At 40.2% G+C, this 15,417-nt stretch overlaps 1 protein-coding gene across 5 annotated transcripts; it reads right to left on the minus strand.

Annotated features, from left to right (window-relative positions):
• Nucleotides 1-1,969: 1,969 nt before the first annotated feature.
• On the minus strand, nt 1,970-14,448 carry mdm4 (MDM4 regulator of p53). Of its 5 annotated transcripts, none has more exons than XM_047346850.1 (11): nt 14,406-14,448; nt 13,549-13,636; nt 13,386-13,460; nt 11,574-11,707; nt 11,434-11,483; nt 10,935-10,999; nt 6,476-6,572; nt 6,224-6,384; nt 4,627-4,821; nt 4,225-4,293; nt 1,970-4,132 (listed from the first exon to the last, which is right to left on the minus strand). In XM_047346850.1, the coding sequence occupies exons 2-11, from the start codon at nt 13,618-13,620 to the stop codon at nt 3,563-3,565; spliced, it is 1,488 nt and encodes a 495-aa protein (XP_047202806.1). In that variant the 5' UTR covers nt 13,621-13,636; nt 14,406-14,448; the 3' UTR covers nt 1,970-3,562. The 5 variants fall into 5 exon arrangements, 4 of the variants coding, with proteins under 4 accessions (XP_047202806.1, XP_047202807.1, XP_047202805.1 ...); XM_047346851.1 differs by lacking the exon at nt 14,406-14,448 and adding an exon at nt 14,041-14,228 and having other exon boundaries at nt 4,627-4,806; XM_047346849.1 differs by lacking the exon at nt 14,406-14,448 and adding an exon at nt 14,041-14,228.
• Between the last annotated feature and the right edge of the window lie 969 nt (nt 14,449-15,417).

Genomic DNA, 15,417 nt, shown 5'->3' on the forward strand with positions numbered 1-15,417 from the left:
CACCTCTGTTATTCTCTCACCACCTTGTTATCACCCACTATCTTTATATCATCTTCCAAACCCTTCTCTTTGTTTAGCTCGGGCTCCAGTGACCTTCTCTCATGTCAATGCTTGACAAATATAGTGGCCCGGTTTCTGCAGCGACCAAATAGTCGGACACAACAAAGGAGAATGTGTGCTTAAGCATGGAAGTCAGAAGGGAAAGCTGGAGACTCACAACTTGATGGAAGCAAAGTTAGCTGGCATTGAGGCACAATGCTGAAGGACACACGAAGAGAGTTTAAATACATGGAAAGTGGATTCATTTATGAAATATATCCAGAAAGAAAACTCAGAGGCAATGAATTGAAACAACAATGCTAATGTTCAACAGACTAGGTTATAGGAGTATAAAGAAACAATGCGTTGAGTTATTCTGGGATGTTGAAATGCAGAAACCATTGCCATGGAAACATTTGGATCCCACCCTACCACTCCCTGGGCCATGCCATTCTGGAGCTGCCAAGGTCTGGATGCCATGTCACCAGGGATGTTGGGGCATTCTTCATCTTAATCTTTACTCGGTGATGCACCAGATACCTCAGGCAGTGCACTGAGCTGTCTCTGAACCAGATACAAGACATGACTGCTCTAAAGCTTCAGTTTTAGTCACATTTGAACAGAGCACCTTCGTCCACGTTTCTTGTGTCTGCTACATGACGTGCAAACAGAATTTCACATGGTTTTCTTACTTACCACTCTACCATAAAGGTTAGATTAGTGGAGCGCACAACTAGTAGTACATTTGACAGATTCTTTCAGATCTCTGCATGTCCTCCAGAGTTGCCATGGACCTCTTGGCTTCTTCTCTGAACACTTCTCTTGTTGTCCATCCTTTCAGTTAAGGTTTCAGTTAATGCTAAGACATCCATGTCTTGGTAGGTTTGCTGTTAGGGTCAGTGACATAACTCTTTTCAGATGATGGATTAAAAAGTACTGCGTGGAACTTCCAAAACTTGGGATATTGTTACAGAACCTAATTCTGTTTTAAGCTTCACTTTGTTTCTATCTGCAGTGGTCTTCACAAACGCCTATGAGTTTAATCCACATACAGATGGACCCATTTCACTGATTGTGCTGAATTTTATTTGGGGGTATCTGAGTAAAGGGATGCAAATGCAAATTACAGCACTTCTTAGATTTGGATTTAATTAAAATATTGAAAACTAATTATCATTTACTTCCAACTCACAATGTTGCCCTATTTTGTGTTGATTTATCAAATAAAATCCAAATATTGAGGTGGTAACGTTACAAAACATGAAAAATTCAATGGATATAAACCTTTGAAAGGCACTGCAGAGAAAAAGATAAATGCAAATTCCAGACGTAGAGACTATGTAGGAACCCTATAAATAGATCCCGAATAGGTTAGGACTCATCACTAATAAAATTGAGAAAAAATATCTACACATATTTATCACTTACTTACTTGAATAAAGTGCATATACTTTTCACATTAATGCAAGATTGCAAGATTATGATTCCACTCATTTACAGGACCTATCAAACTACATTTCTCACTGTAAAGTAACCAGGCAACTTCAAAAACGTTTGATGTCATCATTGGATTAGTAGGCCTTTCTTGAGGACGACATCAAAAGGGGACTTTCCACAAACAGAACCTGGTCTAATGAGCACCTAAATAACATTCTGGGCCTCAGGAGCAGTGGTATTTATATAGCAACAGAGAGCAGGAGAGGACGGCGTGTCTGCCCCACTTCGCAAGAACGGGCCAAAAATAAGTTAAGAACAAGCAAGCAGAAAAGAAATGGTGAGTAAGCAGAGAAGAGCTGCAGGTGCTGGAGCTCAGTCAAGGAGAAGAAACACAACAGCTGTTCCGTCATACAATGACTTATTCTTTACCCAGTAAACACACACATTAGAATGGAGAATTGTAGTCCCACTGATGAGCAATTTAACAGCAGTGTTTAACTTTTTTAATCTTTATTGCTTAACATTTATTGTGTAACAGAGAAAAAAAAAAGTGGAAATTGTACATTCTAATCTTCTCAGAAATGATCACTTCCTTCAGCACCTGAATCTAAATCACTAATAACAATATGTCCCTCACCTAAGGTCCATATCTAGCCTATTATACCTTGATGCTTTCTGATGCTAATACAACTGGCTTTGTTCATAATTTACATCTTCTTGGCTTCTATAAGCTTCAAACCAATTCTGCACAAGCTCAAGTCACGGCAAAAAGCATGCACTAGATGCATATTACAGGTCTGCACTGATACTGTACAGCTTACGCAGGAAGCGGTTACAAGACAGAACCCTCTCCACCTACTGGCAGAAAGATTAAAGGCAAGGAAAAATGCTGATGCAAACTACATTCAACGAGGACCGCTTACAGTTTCAAACCCATTGAGAATCCGTCACAATCCTAGTTGTGCAAATTACATAGAGCAGTGTTTTTCAACCCGGTTCCACAAGGCACATTGCCCTGCATGTTCCAGAGGTTTTCCTGCTTTTACACACCCGATTCAGATAATGGAGTTCAGTAAAAGCCTGGTAAGCCATCAACTGAAATCAGGTGTGCTGAAGCAGAGACACATCTAAAACATGCAGAACAGTGTGTCTTAAGGACCACAGTTGAAAAACACTCACATAGAGGATGCATTTTACTTATAGCACACCGATTAGAAACATCTATAAGGTCAGACAAGGCAGAACCATCAGGATAAAATCTACTATATACAACATAAGCTTAAAGTCATTACATGGCAGTGTGACGCTTAAATCAAAATCTTACTTACACACTCGTACTTCTGAAGATATTTGAAACGAGGATGCTATTACAAGTGCGACCTTTTCTGTTTAAAACAGAAGCACCATAAATAAATTAAATACAAAATTATTTTAAGTCAGGGAGGTGAAATATTGTACGTGTTAAAGCACCATCTGACAGTCAAGATTTCAGCCAACATCTAATTATTAAAATATATTTTTACAAGGCTGCCGATACATTTTTAAAAGATACGCTTTGGAAGGAGGCTTTCACAAACCTGAAGCAGGTGTAAACAAAATGTGTTAGACTTGCTAACCTGCTGTTGATCCAATTGTTTACATGGTAACGTTTATTTCTGAACACCAATAAAGAATTTAAAAAAAATCTAATTTATCCAGAACAGAAGAACATGCCAACTGTTGCCACTCTGAAAGCATAGGGGCTGAGGTTAGAAAAATCTATGTAGCCATAACAAAAAAAAAAAACCTTCAAACTTGAGCACTTCATTATAAATAAATAAATAAATACCTCTGCCTTGTCCCTTATTTAAATGAGACCACAAAGAAAATATTAAATGCAAACCTTTTTGTCTGACAATACTTTACAGGCAGTGTGATTGAAAATAAACCTAGCAATGAACTCAGCAAACTTTAACACGGTCCTGTAATTTATGTATTCCTCCCTGAATTTTTGAGTTAGCGCAACGTGTTTATCTGGTTATATTTTTATCTGTGCGCAGTGTTTACATTTAGGTGCCAAAACCCTATAGATCCCTTCACGTGCTCTTTAGAGGATGAATATCTTAATAACTTTTTGAATTATCTTTCCACACCCTGGACAGGGAGCCTGGAACTTATGTAGCCTCCGTGCACATGGGAAACAGGTAAGCAGGTGAGCCGTTCGTCCATGTATTATATTCCCATTACGGGGTCGCACTCGACACAGCTTGCAGGGCTCCAGCAGCGCCTCCGGTCGAATGTCTTGGACCTCCATACCCAGATTTTCCTGGCTTTCCCCCTCTGAGAGCTGATCGTGCCTGTGGAAGCCAGAAGGGCGTGGCCCTTTGCCTTTACCCATACCTGCTGTGGGAATCGGTCGGTCAGCTGTTGAGTGGGAGGGCAGCACCACAGGGTCCGAGACCGTTCTGCTGCAGTCTGGGACATCAATGCCTGTGTCGCTGTCATCTTCTTCGTCATGGGCAGAGAGAGAACTACATGCTGGGATGTCAGGGACAGAGAGGGAATGAGCCAGTCGAGGCACGTCCTTGTACCAGTTTTTTTGCAGAGCCCAACAACGAACGCAGTACCGCTGGAGAGGTATGTTGTATTTCCTGCACTCTGTGCACTGCCATGCATCCTGAGGAATGAGGCAGATAAAAAGTGAAGTCTAGTTCTTTGATATTTTACTCAACAAAGATAAAAACACAGATCTTGCACGGTGATGCACACCTGTGTGGAGATCTCTGTATCAGTGTCATCACTCAGACACTGAGAGTCTTCATCGGGCTCGTCTTGCATCTAAAAATAAGTAAATGAGATATCTCACGATACTTTTGTATCTTCTATTTTCTTGTTAATGTAATAAAATAATTTTCCTCTATGTTGTGCTCTTATGTGGGATTTTCTGGTCTAAATACAGACATCCAGTCTGTTATTCCCACAGCCAGAGCTACAAATCTACATAAACACCTCTAGATGAAAACGTTTGAAGAAAATCTACATAAAAGCAAGATGCATAAATAATATATTGAATAAACATTACAATTGAACATCACCAGTGTGCATCTTAACTGGTCCCTATGAAGCCTCAAATGAAGCCTGGATTGGTGAAGTCCAAAATAAAACCATTACCTCTCGGTTTGACTTTTCCTCCTTCCCTCCTCCATAATCATCATCAAAGGAACCTTCTTCTCCTCCACTTCCCTCTTCTAAGGCAGCTTCCTTCATTTCCACGCTTACTTGCTCACTCTCGCCCTCTGTCAGAATCCACAAGTCTTCTGTTGTGTCTGACACAATGGCTGTGTCCTCCTCCTGTGCAAGAGACAGCTGCTTCATCAGTCAGACTACCACCCACTGCCAGATGTAATTTGTCTTCAAAATCAACAAATACTGTCAAAGATATCATAAATACAGAACAAACTAAAGTCTTTAACCCAACGTTTGTCTTAACATTTTTTACAAACAGCAAAATGTAAAAAGACTTCCAAATGTAACATGTACAGCTGCCATTTTAAGCTCTTTAACATCACAGATTTGCGACGAGAAATAGTCTAGTGAACCGTGATCAGCCAGTTGGAAATTCCAAAATCCAACGCTTTTCTGATCAATGAACACGCCATACGCAAGCGTTACCACGACAACCCTCATGCTGTTAATGAGGGAAGCCTCAAAGTCGGCCATTTTCAGTATCAGTGAGACTTTTAAAAATGAAGTGAAACTAAGCAGAGCGAAAAAAAAAAGGAAACCATTTTCAATGACATGACAATTTACTCAGGCTGTGAGAGGGAGAAGAGCAGATAACGGGAAAGCTGAACTTTGGAGCTTTTAATCTCTGTCAGAAATGTTGCCAGGCTTGGAAATCTCTGATTTAAGGTAAGGATCTATATTCTATAGGAATTACACAAAGAGACAGTTGTATTTGATGCTACAAGCTAAAAAAATATTAACCACCAAAAATCCTTTTATTGTTAACAGTAAAACCCTGTTTTATAGCGACTGCTCTCTCACAAACACGGCGTGATGTTTCCACAGCACATAAGATAAATAACAGTTCATAGCTGGAAGGCTTGAATAAATCCTTTCCATGCTGTTCTTATATCTTCAAATATAATTGCACTTAAAAAGAATTCGCCATCAACTAAAATCGGTATTGGCACATCAGTGCTCTACAAAAACCGGCAATTGGATATTGCATGCAAAAATTATTTTAGTGCATGAAAGTGTCATTCCTGCCTGAATAAAGATTTCAGCTATTCAAATCTCCGGGTTTAGTTTCTGATTTAAATGGTTTTAATGGTTAATATGTCAGAGCTGTTGGTGAGTTGATTTAAACTCTTCCTATAAGAGACATCAAAATCACAAAGATGATCTAAGACATATACCATGTTAGAAGACTGTCTTGAACTTGCTACATAGGGAAAAAGGTTTCCTTTAGTGTCCAAAAGACCCCATAAGATTTGTTTTATTCTTGATTGTGTTGATTTACTGGCAAATTAACTATTTTTACATACTGTCTTTTTATGTATTAAGCATCTTTTCTTACATTTTTTCAAGTATCCTGCTGGTAGTCATTTTTTTCTCAATATTGGATATGTTGTTTTTGGTTAATTTATTATTTAACATAATGTTTAAATGGACTTAGAAGCCATTTTATGTAATTGAGTAAATATTACCAGTATATCAGTGTACTTTTCCCGGATATTTTTGACAAACCCATGAGGTGTCTTACTTGGTTTGTATGGATGTCAGTGGAGCCATTGCTCCTGCGGCTGTAGTTATTACGGAGATTACCCAGAAACCACCAGGGCAAACCAGAGAGGTCCCACTCTTCCAGGCTGACATCCAGTTTGGGGCGTTTGCAGGCCGAGCGCGGCAGGCCTTCAAGAGACTCTGTGGAGGTTTTGAACAATTGAATTCTGCTTTCTGAAACAGCTCCTGTTTAAGCATTCTGATGCTGTATGTTTACAGGCCGCTTGCTCACCGTCGTCAGGGTCACGAGGTCGTCTCTGAGAGGGGGTGGGCAGAAGAGGCCCATCGCTTCCGGCCACCACTCCTGCTTTGACCACACCCTCACACATCTAAAGAGGAGAGAAACACGAAAAAAAAAAAAAAAAAATGATACGACCGACCCATAACTAGATACTTGGAGGACTCACAGCACCTTCTCAAGATGGCCTTGGGGAATGGGGAGGTGGTACAAAAAGATGAAAGGTAGGGGATTTAGGTAAAGACCAGGAAAGGCTTATTTCATAATTTGACCATAATGCTAATGTACCAATTAAAATACAAATATGTAGTCTGTGATTTCTCTAAGTAGCGCTGCTAGGAATTTGTAGAATTTATTGTATATATTTACACTGCTCAAAAAAAATAAAGGGAACACTTAAACAACACAATATAACTCCAAGTAAATCAAACATCTGTGAAATCAAACTGTCCACTTAGGAAGCAACACTGATTGACAAACAATTTCACATGATGTTGTTCAAATGAAATAGACAACAGGGGGAAATCTTTGGCGATTAGCAAGACTCACTCAATAAAGGAGTGGTTTTGCAGGTGGGGACCACAGACCACTTCTCAGTACCTATGCTTTCTGGCTGATGTTTTGGTCACTTTTGAATGTTGGTGGTTCTTTCACACTCGTGGTAGCATGAGACGGACTCTACAACCAACACAAGTGGCTCAGGTAGTGCAGCTCATCCAGGATGGCACATCAATGCGAGCTGTGGCAAGAAGGTTTGCTGTGTCTGTCAGCGTAGTGTCCAGAGCCTGGAGGCGCTACCAGGAGACAGGCCAGTACACCAGGAGACATGGAGGAGGCCGTAGGAGGGCAACAACCCAGCAGCAGGACCCCTACCTCCGCCTTTGTGCAAGGAGGAACAGGAGGAGCACTGCCAGAGCCCTGCAAAATGACCTCCAGCAGGCCACAAATGTACATGTGTCTGCATAAATGGTTACAAACCGACTCCATGAGAATGGTATGAGGGCCCGACGTCCACAAATGGGGTTTGTGCTCACAGCCCAACAACGTGCAGGACGTTCGGGATTTGCCAGAGAACACCAGGATTGGCAAATTCACCACTGGCGCCCTGTGCTCTTCCCAGATGAAAGCAGGTTCACACTGAGCACATGTGACAGACGTGACAGAGTCTGGAGACACCGTGGAGAGCGATCTGCTGCCTGCAACATCCTTCAGCATGACTGGTTTGGCAGTAGGTCAGTAATGGTGTGGGGTGGCATTTCTTTGAAGGTCCGCACGGCCCTCCATGCGCTCACCAGAGGTAGCCTGACTGCCATTAGGTACCGAGATGAGATCCTCAGACCCCTTGTGAGACCATATGCTGGTGCGGTTCGCCCTGGGTTCCTCCTAATGCAGGACAATTATAGACCTCATGTGGCTGGAGTGTGTCAGCAGTTCCTGCAAGATGAAGACATTGAAGCTATGGACTGGCCCGCCCGTTCCCTAGACCTGAATCCGATTGAGCACATCTGGGACATCATGTCTCGCTCCATCCACCAACGTCACGTTGCACCACAGACTGTCCAGGAGTTGGCAGATGCTTTAGTCCAGGTCTGGGAGGAGATCCCTCAGGAGACCATCCACCGTCTCATCAAGAGCATGCCCAGGTGTTGTAGGGAGGTCATACAGACACGTGGAGGCCACACACAATACTGAGCCTCATTTTGACTTGTTTTAAGGACATTACATCTAAGTTGGATCAGCCTGTAGTGTGTTTTTCCACTTTAATTTTGTGTGTGACTCCAAATCCAGGCCTCCATTGGTTAATAAATGTGATTTCCATTGATGATTTTTTTGTCCGCACATTTAACTTTGTACAGAATAAACTATTCAATGAGAATATTTCATTCATTCAGATCTAGGATGTGTTATTTGAGTGTTCCCTTTATTTATTTTTTCCCTTTACTGTATATATATATATATATATATATATATATACACACACACACAGTACAGACCAAAGGTTTGGACACACCTTCTCATTCAAAGAGTTGTCTTTATTTTCATAACTATGAATATTGTAGCTTCACCCTGAAGGCATCAAAACTATGAATTAACACATGTGGAATTATATACTGAACAAAAAAGTGTGAAACAACTGAAAATATGTCTTATATTCTAGGTTCTTCAAAGTAGTCACCTTTTGCTTTGATTACTGCTCCGCACACTCTTGGCATTCTGTTGATGAGCTTCAAGAGGTAGTCACCTGAAATGGTTTTCTAACAGTCTTGAAGGAGTTCCCAGAGATGCTTAGCACTTGTTGGCCCTTTTGCCTTCACTCTGCGGTCCAGCTCACCCCAAACCATCTCGATTGGGTTCAGGTCCGGTGACTGTGGAGGCCAGGTCATCTGACGCAGCACCCCATCACTCTCCTTCTTGGTCAAATAGCCCTTACACAGCCTGGAGGTGTGTTTTGGGGTCATTGTCCTGTTGAAAAATAAATGATGGTCCAACTAAACGCAATCTGAATGGAATAGCATGCTGCTGCAAGATGCTGTGGTAGCCATGCTGGTTCAGTATGCCTTAAATTTTGAATAAATCCTCAACAGTGTCACCAGCAAAGCACCCCACACCATCACACCTCCTCCTCCATGTTTCACGGTGGGAACCAGGCATGTAGAGTCCATCCGTTCACCTTCTGCGCCGCACAAAGACACGATGGTTGGAACCAAAGATCTCAAACTTGGACTCATCAGACTAAAGCACAGATTTCCACTGGTCTAATGTCCATTCCTTGTGTTCTTTAGCCCAAACAAGTCTCTTCTGCTTGTTCCCTGTCCTCAGCAGTGGTTTCCTAGCAGCTATTTTACCATGAAGGTCTGATTCACACAGTCTCCTCTTAACAGTTGTACTAGAGATGTGTCTGCTGCTAGAACTCTGTGTGGCATTGACCTGTTCTCTAATCTGAGCTGTTGTTAACCTGCAATTTCTGAGGCTGGTGACTCGGATGAACTTATCGTCCGCAGCAGAGGTGACTCTTGCTCTTCCTTTCCTGGGGCGGTCCTCATGTGAGCCAGTTTCTTTGTAGCACTTGATGGTTTTTGCGACTGCACTTGGGGACACTTTCAAAGTTTTCCCAATTGTTCGGACTGACTGACCTTCATTTCTTAAAGTAATGATGGCCACTCATTTTTCTTTACTTAGCTGCTTTTTTCTTGCCATAATACAAATTCTAACAGTCTATTCAGTTGGACTATCAGCTGTGTACTGTATCCACCTCCTGCACAACACAACTGATGGTCCCAACCCCATTTATAAGGCTTGAAATCCCACTTATTAAACCTGACAGGGCACACCTGTGAAGTGAAAACCATTTCAGGTGAGTACCTCTTGAAGCTCATCAACAGAGTGCCAAGAGTGTGCGTAGCAGTAATCAAAGCAAAATGTGGCCATTTTTGAAGAACCTAGAATATAAGACATATTTTCAGTTGTTTCACATTTTTTTGTTCAGTATATAATTCCACATGTGTTAATTCATAGTTTTGATGCCTTCAATGTGAAGCTACAATATTCATAGTCATGAAAATAAAGACAACTCTTTGAATGAGAAGGTGTGTCCAAACTTTTGGTCTGTACTGTGTGTGTGTATGTATATATATATATATATATATATTCTTCTAAGAAAACAGGATAGAAAACAAACATCATTTTTCTCATAAAGTAAAAGACATTCATAGTGGAATAGAAACATCTGCACGATTTGTATCTGTTTAGGAATGTTTCATGTCACAGCTTCAAGAAAAGAGAGAATGAGAGAAGCCATAAGAAACCCATTCCAAACATAAATACATCTGAAATTTGATCACACCATGCAACAACTACAAATACATTAATACCTTTGATTCAAAAAGCTGAAATAAACTGACTTCAGATCAATTATGTTAAAGTTGCAGGGCAAATTATCTAAGATTTGATTGTATGGAGAGGAGAAACAATGGTATATAGGAACAGATGGGTGGGTAAATAGGTTCAGGGTTATTAGGCCAGTGCCTGATCAGGAGCTGAGATCCTCCAAACTGAAGCAGAGAAGAGAACTCTGAGACAGACAGAGACAGTGACTCTGCCCCCCCATCCACTGGGTGGAGCTGGTGGGTCACAAACGAGTGCTGGAAATACCACCAGACCAAACCAAGGATGGGGTTGTACAGAGACGGTGCCACTCTGTACACATGTACACCAACGAAGACAGCAGACCGTTTCTCACTTGCCTCAATGCACACAAACAGAAGGAAGTTCCTTTTACTTTACCTTAACTTCTAAGGAAATGGTTTATAAATTATCTTGAGAAACAAAATGTATTGAAACAGCTGTACAGGACGGCTGTGAATCACTGAGTCATGCCTATGAGCATTGTGTGCAGTGAGGCGAATAAGGCCGAGGGTCTCTGTTTCTCCTGAGCACCATGCTTCAGCTTTACCTGACCACGATCCTCCACTCCGCCCTCTACACACTCATGGCCCACAGAAAGATTCACTGCAGCGTCTGCATTTCAGATGAGACACAGTAACAGACAAAAGGACATCCCCCCTTTTAATTATACCAGTACACACTCTCTCACTATGGCCTTCAGATATGTGGAGCCTCTTCATCGGATTTGAAGAACAAGTTGGAAAACACTTCTTCTTCTGGGCCAAGAAAATCTCTGCATCTTCATATGATGCATCAACTCTCAAAGACGGTTATTAATTTATTTTTATTTTTAAGAGGAAACGATATGTACAACGTGAAAACATTCTCTAGAAATCTTTGTTGCTATATGAAAATAAAACAGTAACTCTGCTACAAAGAAACAAACATAAGGGATTTTGGATTTTCAATTCATCAAAATCTAAGCTAGTTTATACAAAATGGCTCTGTACAAAACTTATTGGAAAATATAGACAGAATGTGAAGCAGTACATAAAATAATCACTTACCACCACAACCAATCACAACCAGGTACTTCTTGAGCATTTCATACACTGGGCTGCAAAATGTGTTATTAGAATTAGTTCATGTCAAAAAATAAATTGCTTTTATGCTTATAAGCAATGCAGTTATGAGTGAAGATAAATACCTTGGATTTTTGACAGAGAAGCTTTCAACTTCCAGAAGTTCACCCAAAGGATCATCCTGGCAATGAACAATGTGCTGCCTCTGCTTGTCATACAGCTGCTTCCCCATGATGTACTGACCCAGGTAGTGCATCACCTAAACAAGTTAAAGGACATGCTGAATTTTCTATTGCTTGGTGGAGGTTAACTTTTTGCCCTCCTAATGGCTTAAACTTAAATTTACAGAGTTAAACCAACTCCACTCTCAAAAACACCATAGGAATCTGTGCAAATGTTATTTTCTGGACCTTTAAACCATCATATTGTTTGTATTAGGCGGGTATAATGACAGAAGCAGATGATTATAATGATTATAGTGCTTTACTTGTTTAATATGTAGTTACTGTGACAAAAAACACTTGACATGTTTTGTCCTTAGTAACTGTTTCACAACGGAAGACTATTGGTGGTTCCTCCCTCCATTGCCTTTGTACATACCCACCAATGCATACACGTTGACCGTTTTAAAGTTCATGAAATAACATGCAAAACTACAAAAATGTCATTTTTGGTCTTGGCACCTCTCACCTTTATCTCCTGCCTTCAGGACCAATTATTCTTGATTTATTGTAAATTAGGATCGTAAAAGCGTAATCTACAGCTGATATTAACAACTTTATTGGGCTAAAAGGATTCCTCAAATGATTCCAGTACTTTGATTACTAAATTTACTATAAATTTGCCTGTAAAAGTCTGCTGAACTATTCAGCGAATTGTGTTTTTTGTTATTTTATTTTTGATAGCCTACACTGCTGATACATGGATGCCAAGTGTATCACGCATGGAGGGAGACAGAGAGCGGCAAAAAGAAGCGCTGAGAAAATGGATTAAAGTGTCAGTAGTGTGGGATCCCTTTAAACTACACATAAAGAAAGCACAGCGGATGTACTGCAAAACCGAATCACAATTCCAAAATAGCACGTCCTCGATGCTGCAACACCATCCACTGTAGCTGCCGAACCACCCATTCCTGTGACCAAATCATGCGTTTATTATCAACTCAAGCTTCAAAAGCCCACCAGAAAGGCATATTTTACTGACACTTATGTAAACAGGTGTCTGCAGAGGGAGACCACTCACTTGTGGGACAAAATTGAAAGTGTGTTTTGATATATAAAAAGCAGTGTTTAATGTGCCTGAATTTAAATTTGTCGTTTACTTTTTTTGATTGGCAATATGTAATTATTTTTTTAATTTCTTGTCTTTTTGCAAGAAGAGTGTAACTTTCCACTTAAGTACACTACAGTGGTTCTATTTTATAACATCATGCTTTTTGATGTAAAATAATCTCCAATGCAATCCAGAATGCAGTATGCAAATGACATTTGATGCACATTTGTTTGTGGCTATTTTCACTACAGAGGCAACTAGCACTGTATTGATGTTACATCAACCAGCTGAGCTTTTGATATTTTGATGATAGAACTTTTTCTTTTAGCTGCAGATGCATCCTTTGCTACAAATGTTCAAGTGTGCACTAAAGACATGCTGTTATTGGATTTTAAGCAATAAAATCTTGATTTGAAAACAATGAATTTAACTATTTGTTTACCTGTTTTCTTTTTCATGCATTTCTATTCCTTGATAAAATAAGCTTAAGTAGTTCAATGAAAAATCTGCAGCCCTACAGCCTATAAACGTTTTAACGTTTCAAAATTCCCAAACTATCACTTTGACAAGTCATAAAGCCCATGTATACATACCAAATTATCACTGAAGCTTGTGACCAGGCTCAGTAAAAAAGAAGAAAAACCAAACACACACATACACCTCACCTCTTTAAGAGTGAAGACATCCTCCTGTGCTCCAGCTACACGCAGGATCTGCAGTAGAGGGGCTTTTGGTTTCACCTGAACAAGGAACAAAACGTCTGTTCAGCATTAAGCATTAGAAGTAGTAATAACTAAAATGTATGTTGTCTGGATTGAATGATATTACCTGACTACCCTCCCCAGGAAGCGTCCTGCATGACGAGCTTGAAGCCTGAGGCTGGACCGACAAGGAGCTCATAATAACACAACTAAACCTGAAATACAAAATGCACAATGTACAGGTATAACAATTTAGCGCCAAATAATATGTATTATTTGTCAAAGTTAAAGTGATAATCTTAAGTTATATAAATCTTTTTTGTTTCAGAATCGCACAGCCGCATGGATGGGGTGGTTTCATTAACTAACGCATTACTTTCCCTTTGTAGTCCGCTGTGACGGCCACGAAGCGGCACAATGCTGATGTAACCAAGAAACCAATTCAAAAAGTATGATTAAACAACTTAAGTGCTACTGTAGACCAGACAGGTGAATCAAACTTTATTATAATCAGTGGTAAATCTGCAACAAGTCCCATCAACCGTAACTGCCAAGCTAACATTAGCTAACGTAGGCGGCTAACTAGAGACAACAAATACCTTCGTTACAAACATCTCACCGTTTGGAGTTGGCATTACTTCACAGCTGCTACGTTGTTTCACTCACACGCCGTTGCCTTAACAGCAAGCCCATATCATATAATAACAACAGGAACTGTATTTAAGGAGTTTTAGCACCAGCTAATGCTAACTACAAAGTGACGGTTAGGTGAACTTCAGCTTCAAAACGACTATAAACTTCCGGGCACGTAGATGGAATGTACTGCCCCCTGTTGACAATAAAATGTTGGCAGTTGTCAGGTCCTAGAATATACTGGGACTCCGGAATGCGCTCTATTAAATACAATCACTTAAAGACATGGAACAAACTACAAACTTGAAACAGTCACATCACGCACATGTATACATGTAACCCTTTAACTACCTTGCAGTGTTAATGAACAAACTTCATATATCAGTTGCGATGAGTCTGCGTTTTCTTTGCCCCTTTCTTTCCGGTCTCACTATGACGCTTCCAACACTCACTGTGGCCTTTAACATCTTGAGGACTGTCCTCTGTATCAGGTGGGAAGCAGCTACTTCCTACAGGTGGAGCTGCTTGTTAGAAGCTGCAAAAAAAAAAAAAAAAAAAAAAACTAAATATGCATCCAGAACTTCAACAGACTGGTTTAGATAAAATCATATTCAAGTGTTTGAATGGCCCACTCAAAGTTCAGACCAAAATTTAATTGAGAATAGGTCCAAAAAACAAAACATTTATATTAATAGACAGACCTAATCTAATCTGCTTGATCTATTTCATAAAGAAAACTAGGTAGTTTCTTCACTCATCTCAGGCTAGCCATGCAAAGATGGTAGAGACGAAAGACTCACAGCTGCAATTGCAGTTAAAGTTGGTTCTACAAAGTATTGACTCAGGGAGCTGAATACAAATGTAACATTTAATTTTATATGCGAAAACCATATATATTTTTATTTCAGCTACACAATGAATATTTTTCAATTGCATGGTAAGTATCCTGCTTGTTAATTATAAGCATTGCTATGATGAAATCTCTTTCTGCTTGTATATTATAATCACTGTGAAGTTGTAGGGTCAAAGTAGACATATTCACATGGTCCATCAACAACAGCAACACCTGTTTTTCATTGTGCAAAGAAAACTACTGATTTCCCAAATTTCTTAAGGTTTTTAATATACTGTATGTTAGGTGTAGCTTCTGCTATATATCTCAATTCAATTCAAAGATACTTTATTGATCCCCGAGGGGAAATTAGAATTCCAGTACAACCCATCCAAACATACATCATGACACAAGACAATGGGGGGGATGGGTCACCGAGGCTTTGCTGCCCACTCACAGGCGATGCCCTTGCTAGATGAGAAAAGAGGCCACATTAGGTAAGTAGAGGGGAAAAAAATCATATTTCACACT

This window comes from Girardinichthys multiradiatus, chromosome 20 (assembly GCF_021462225.1).
Source record: "Girardinichthys multiradiatus isolate DD_20200921_A chromosome 20, DD_fGirMul_XY1, whole genome shotgun sequence".
Taxonomy (NCBI): Eukaryota; Metazoa; Chordata; class Actinopteri; order Cyprinodontiformes; family Goodeidae; genus Girardinichthys; species Girardinichthys multiradiatus.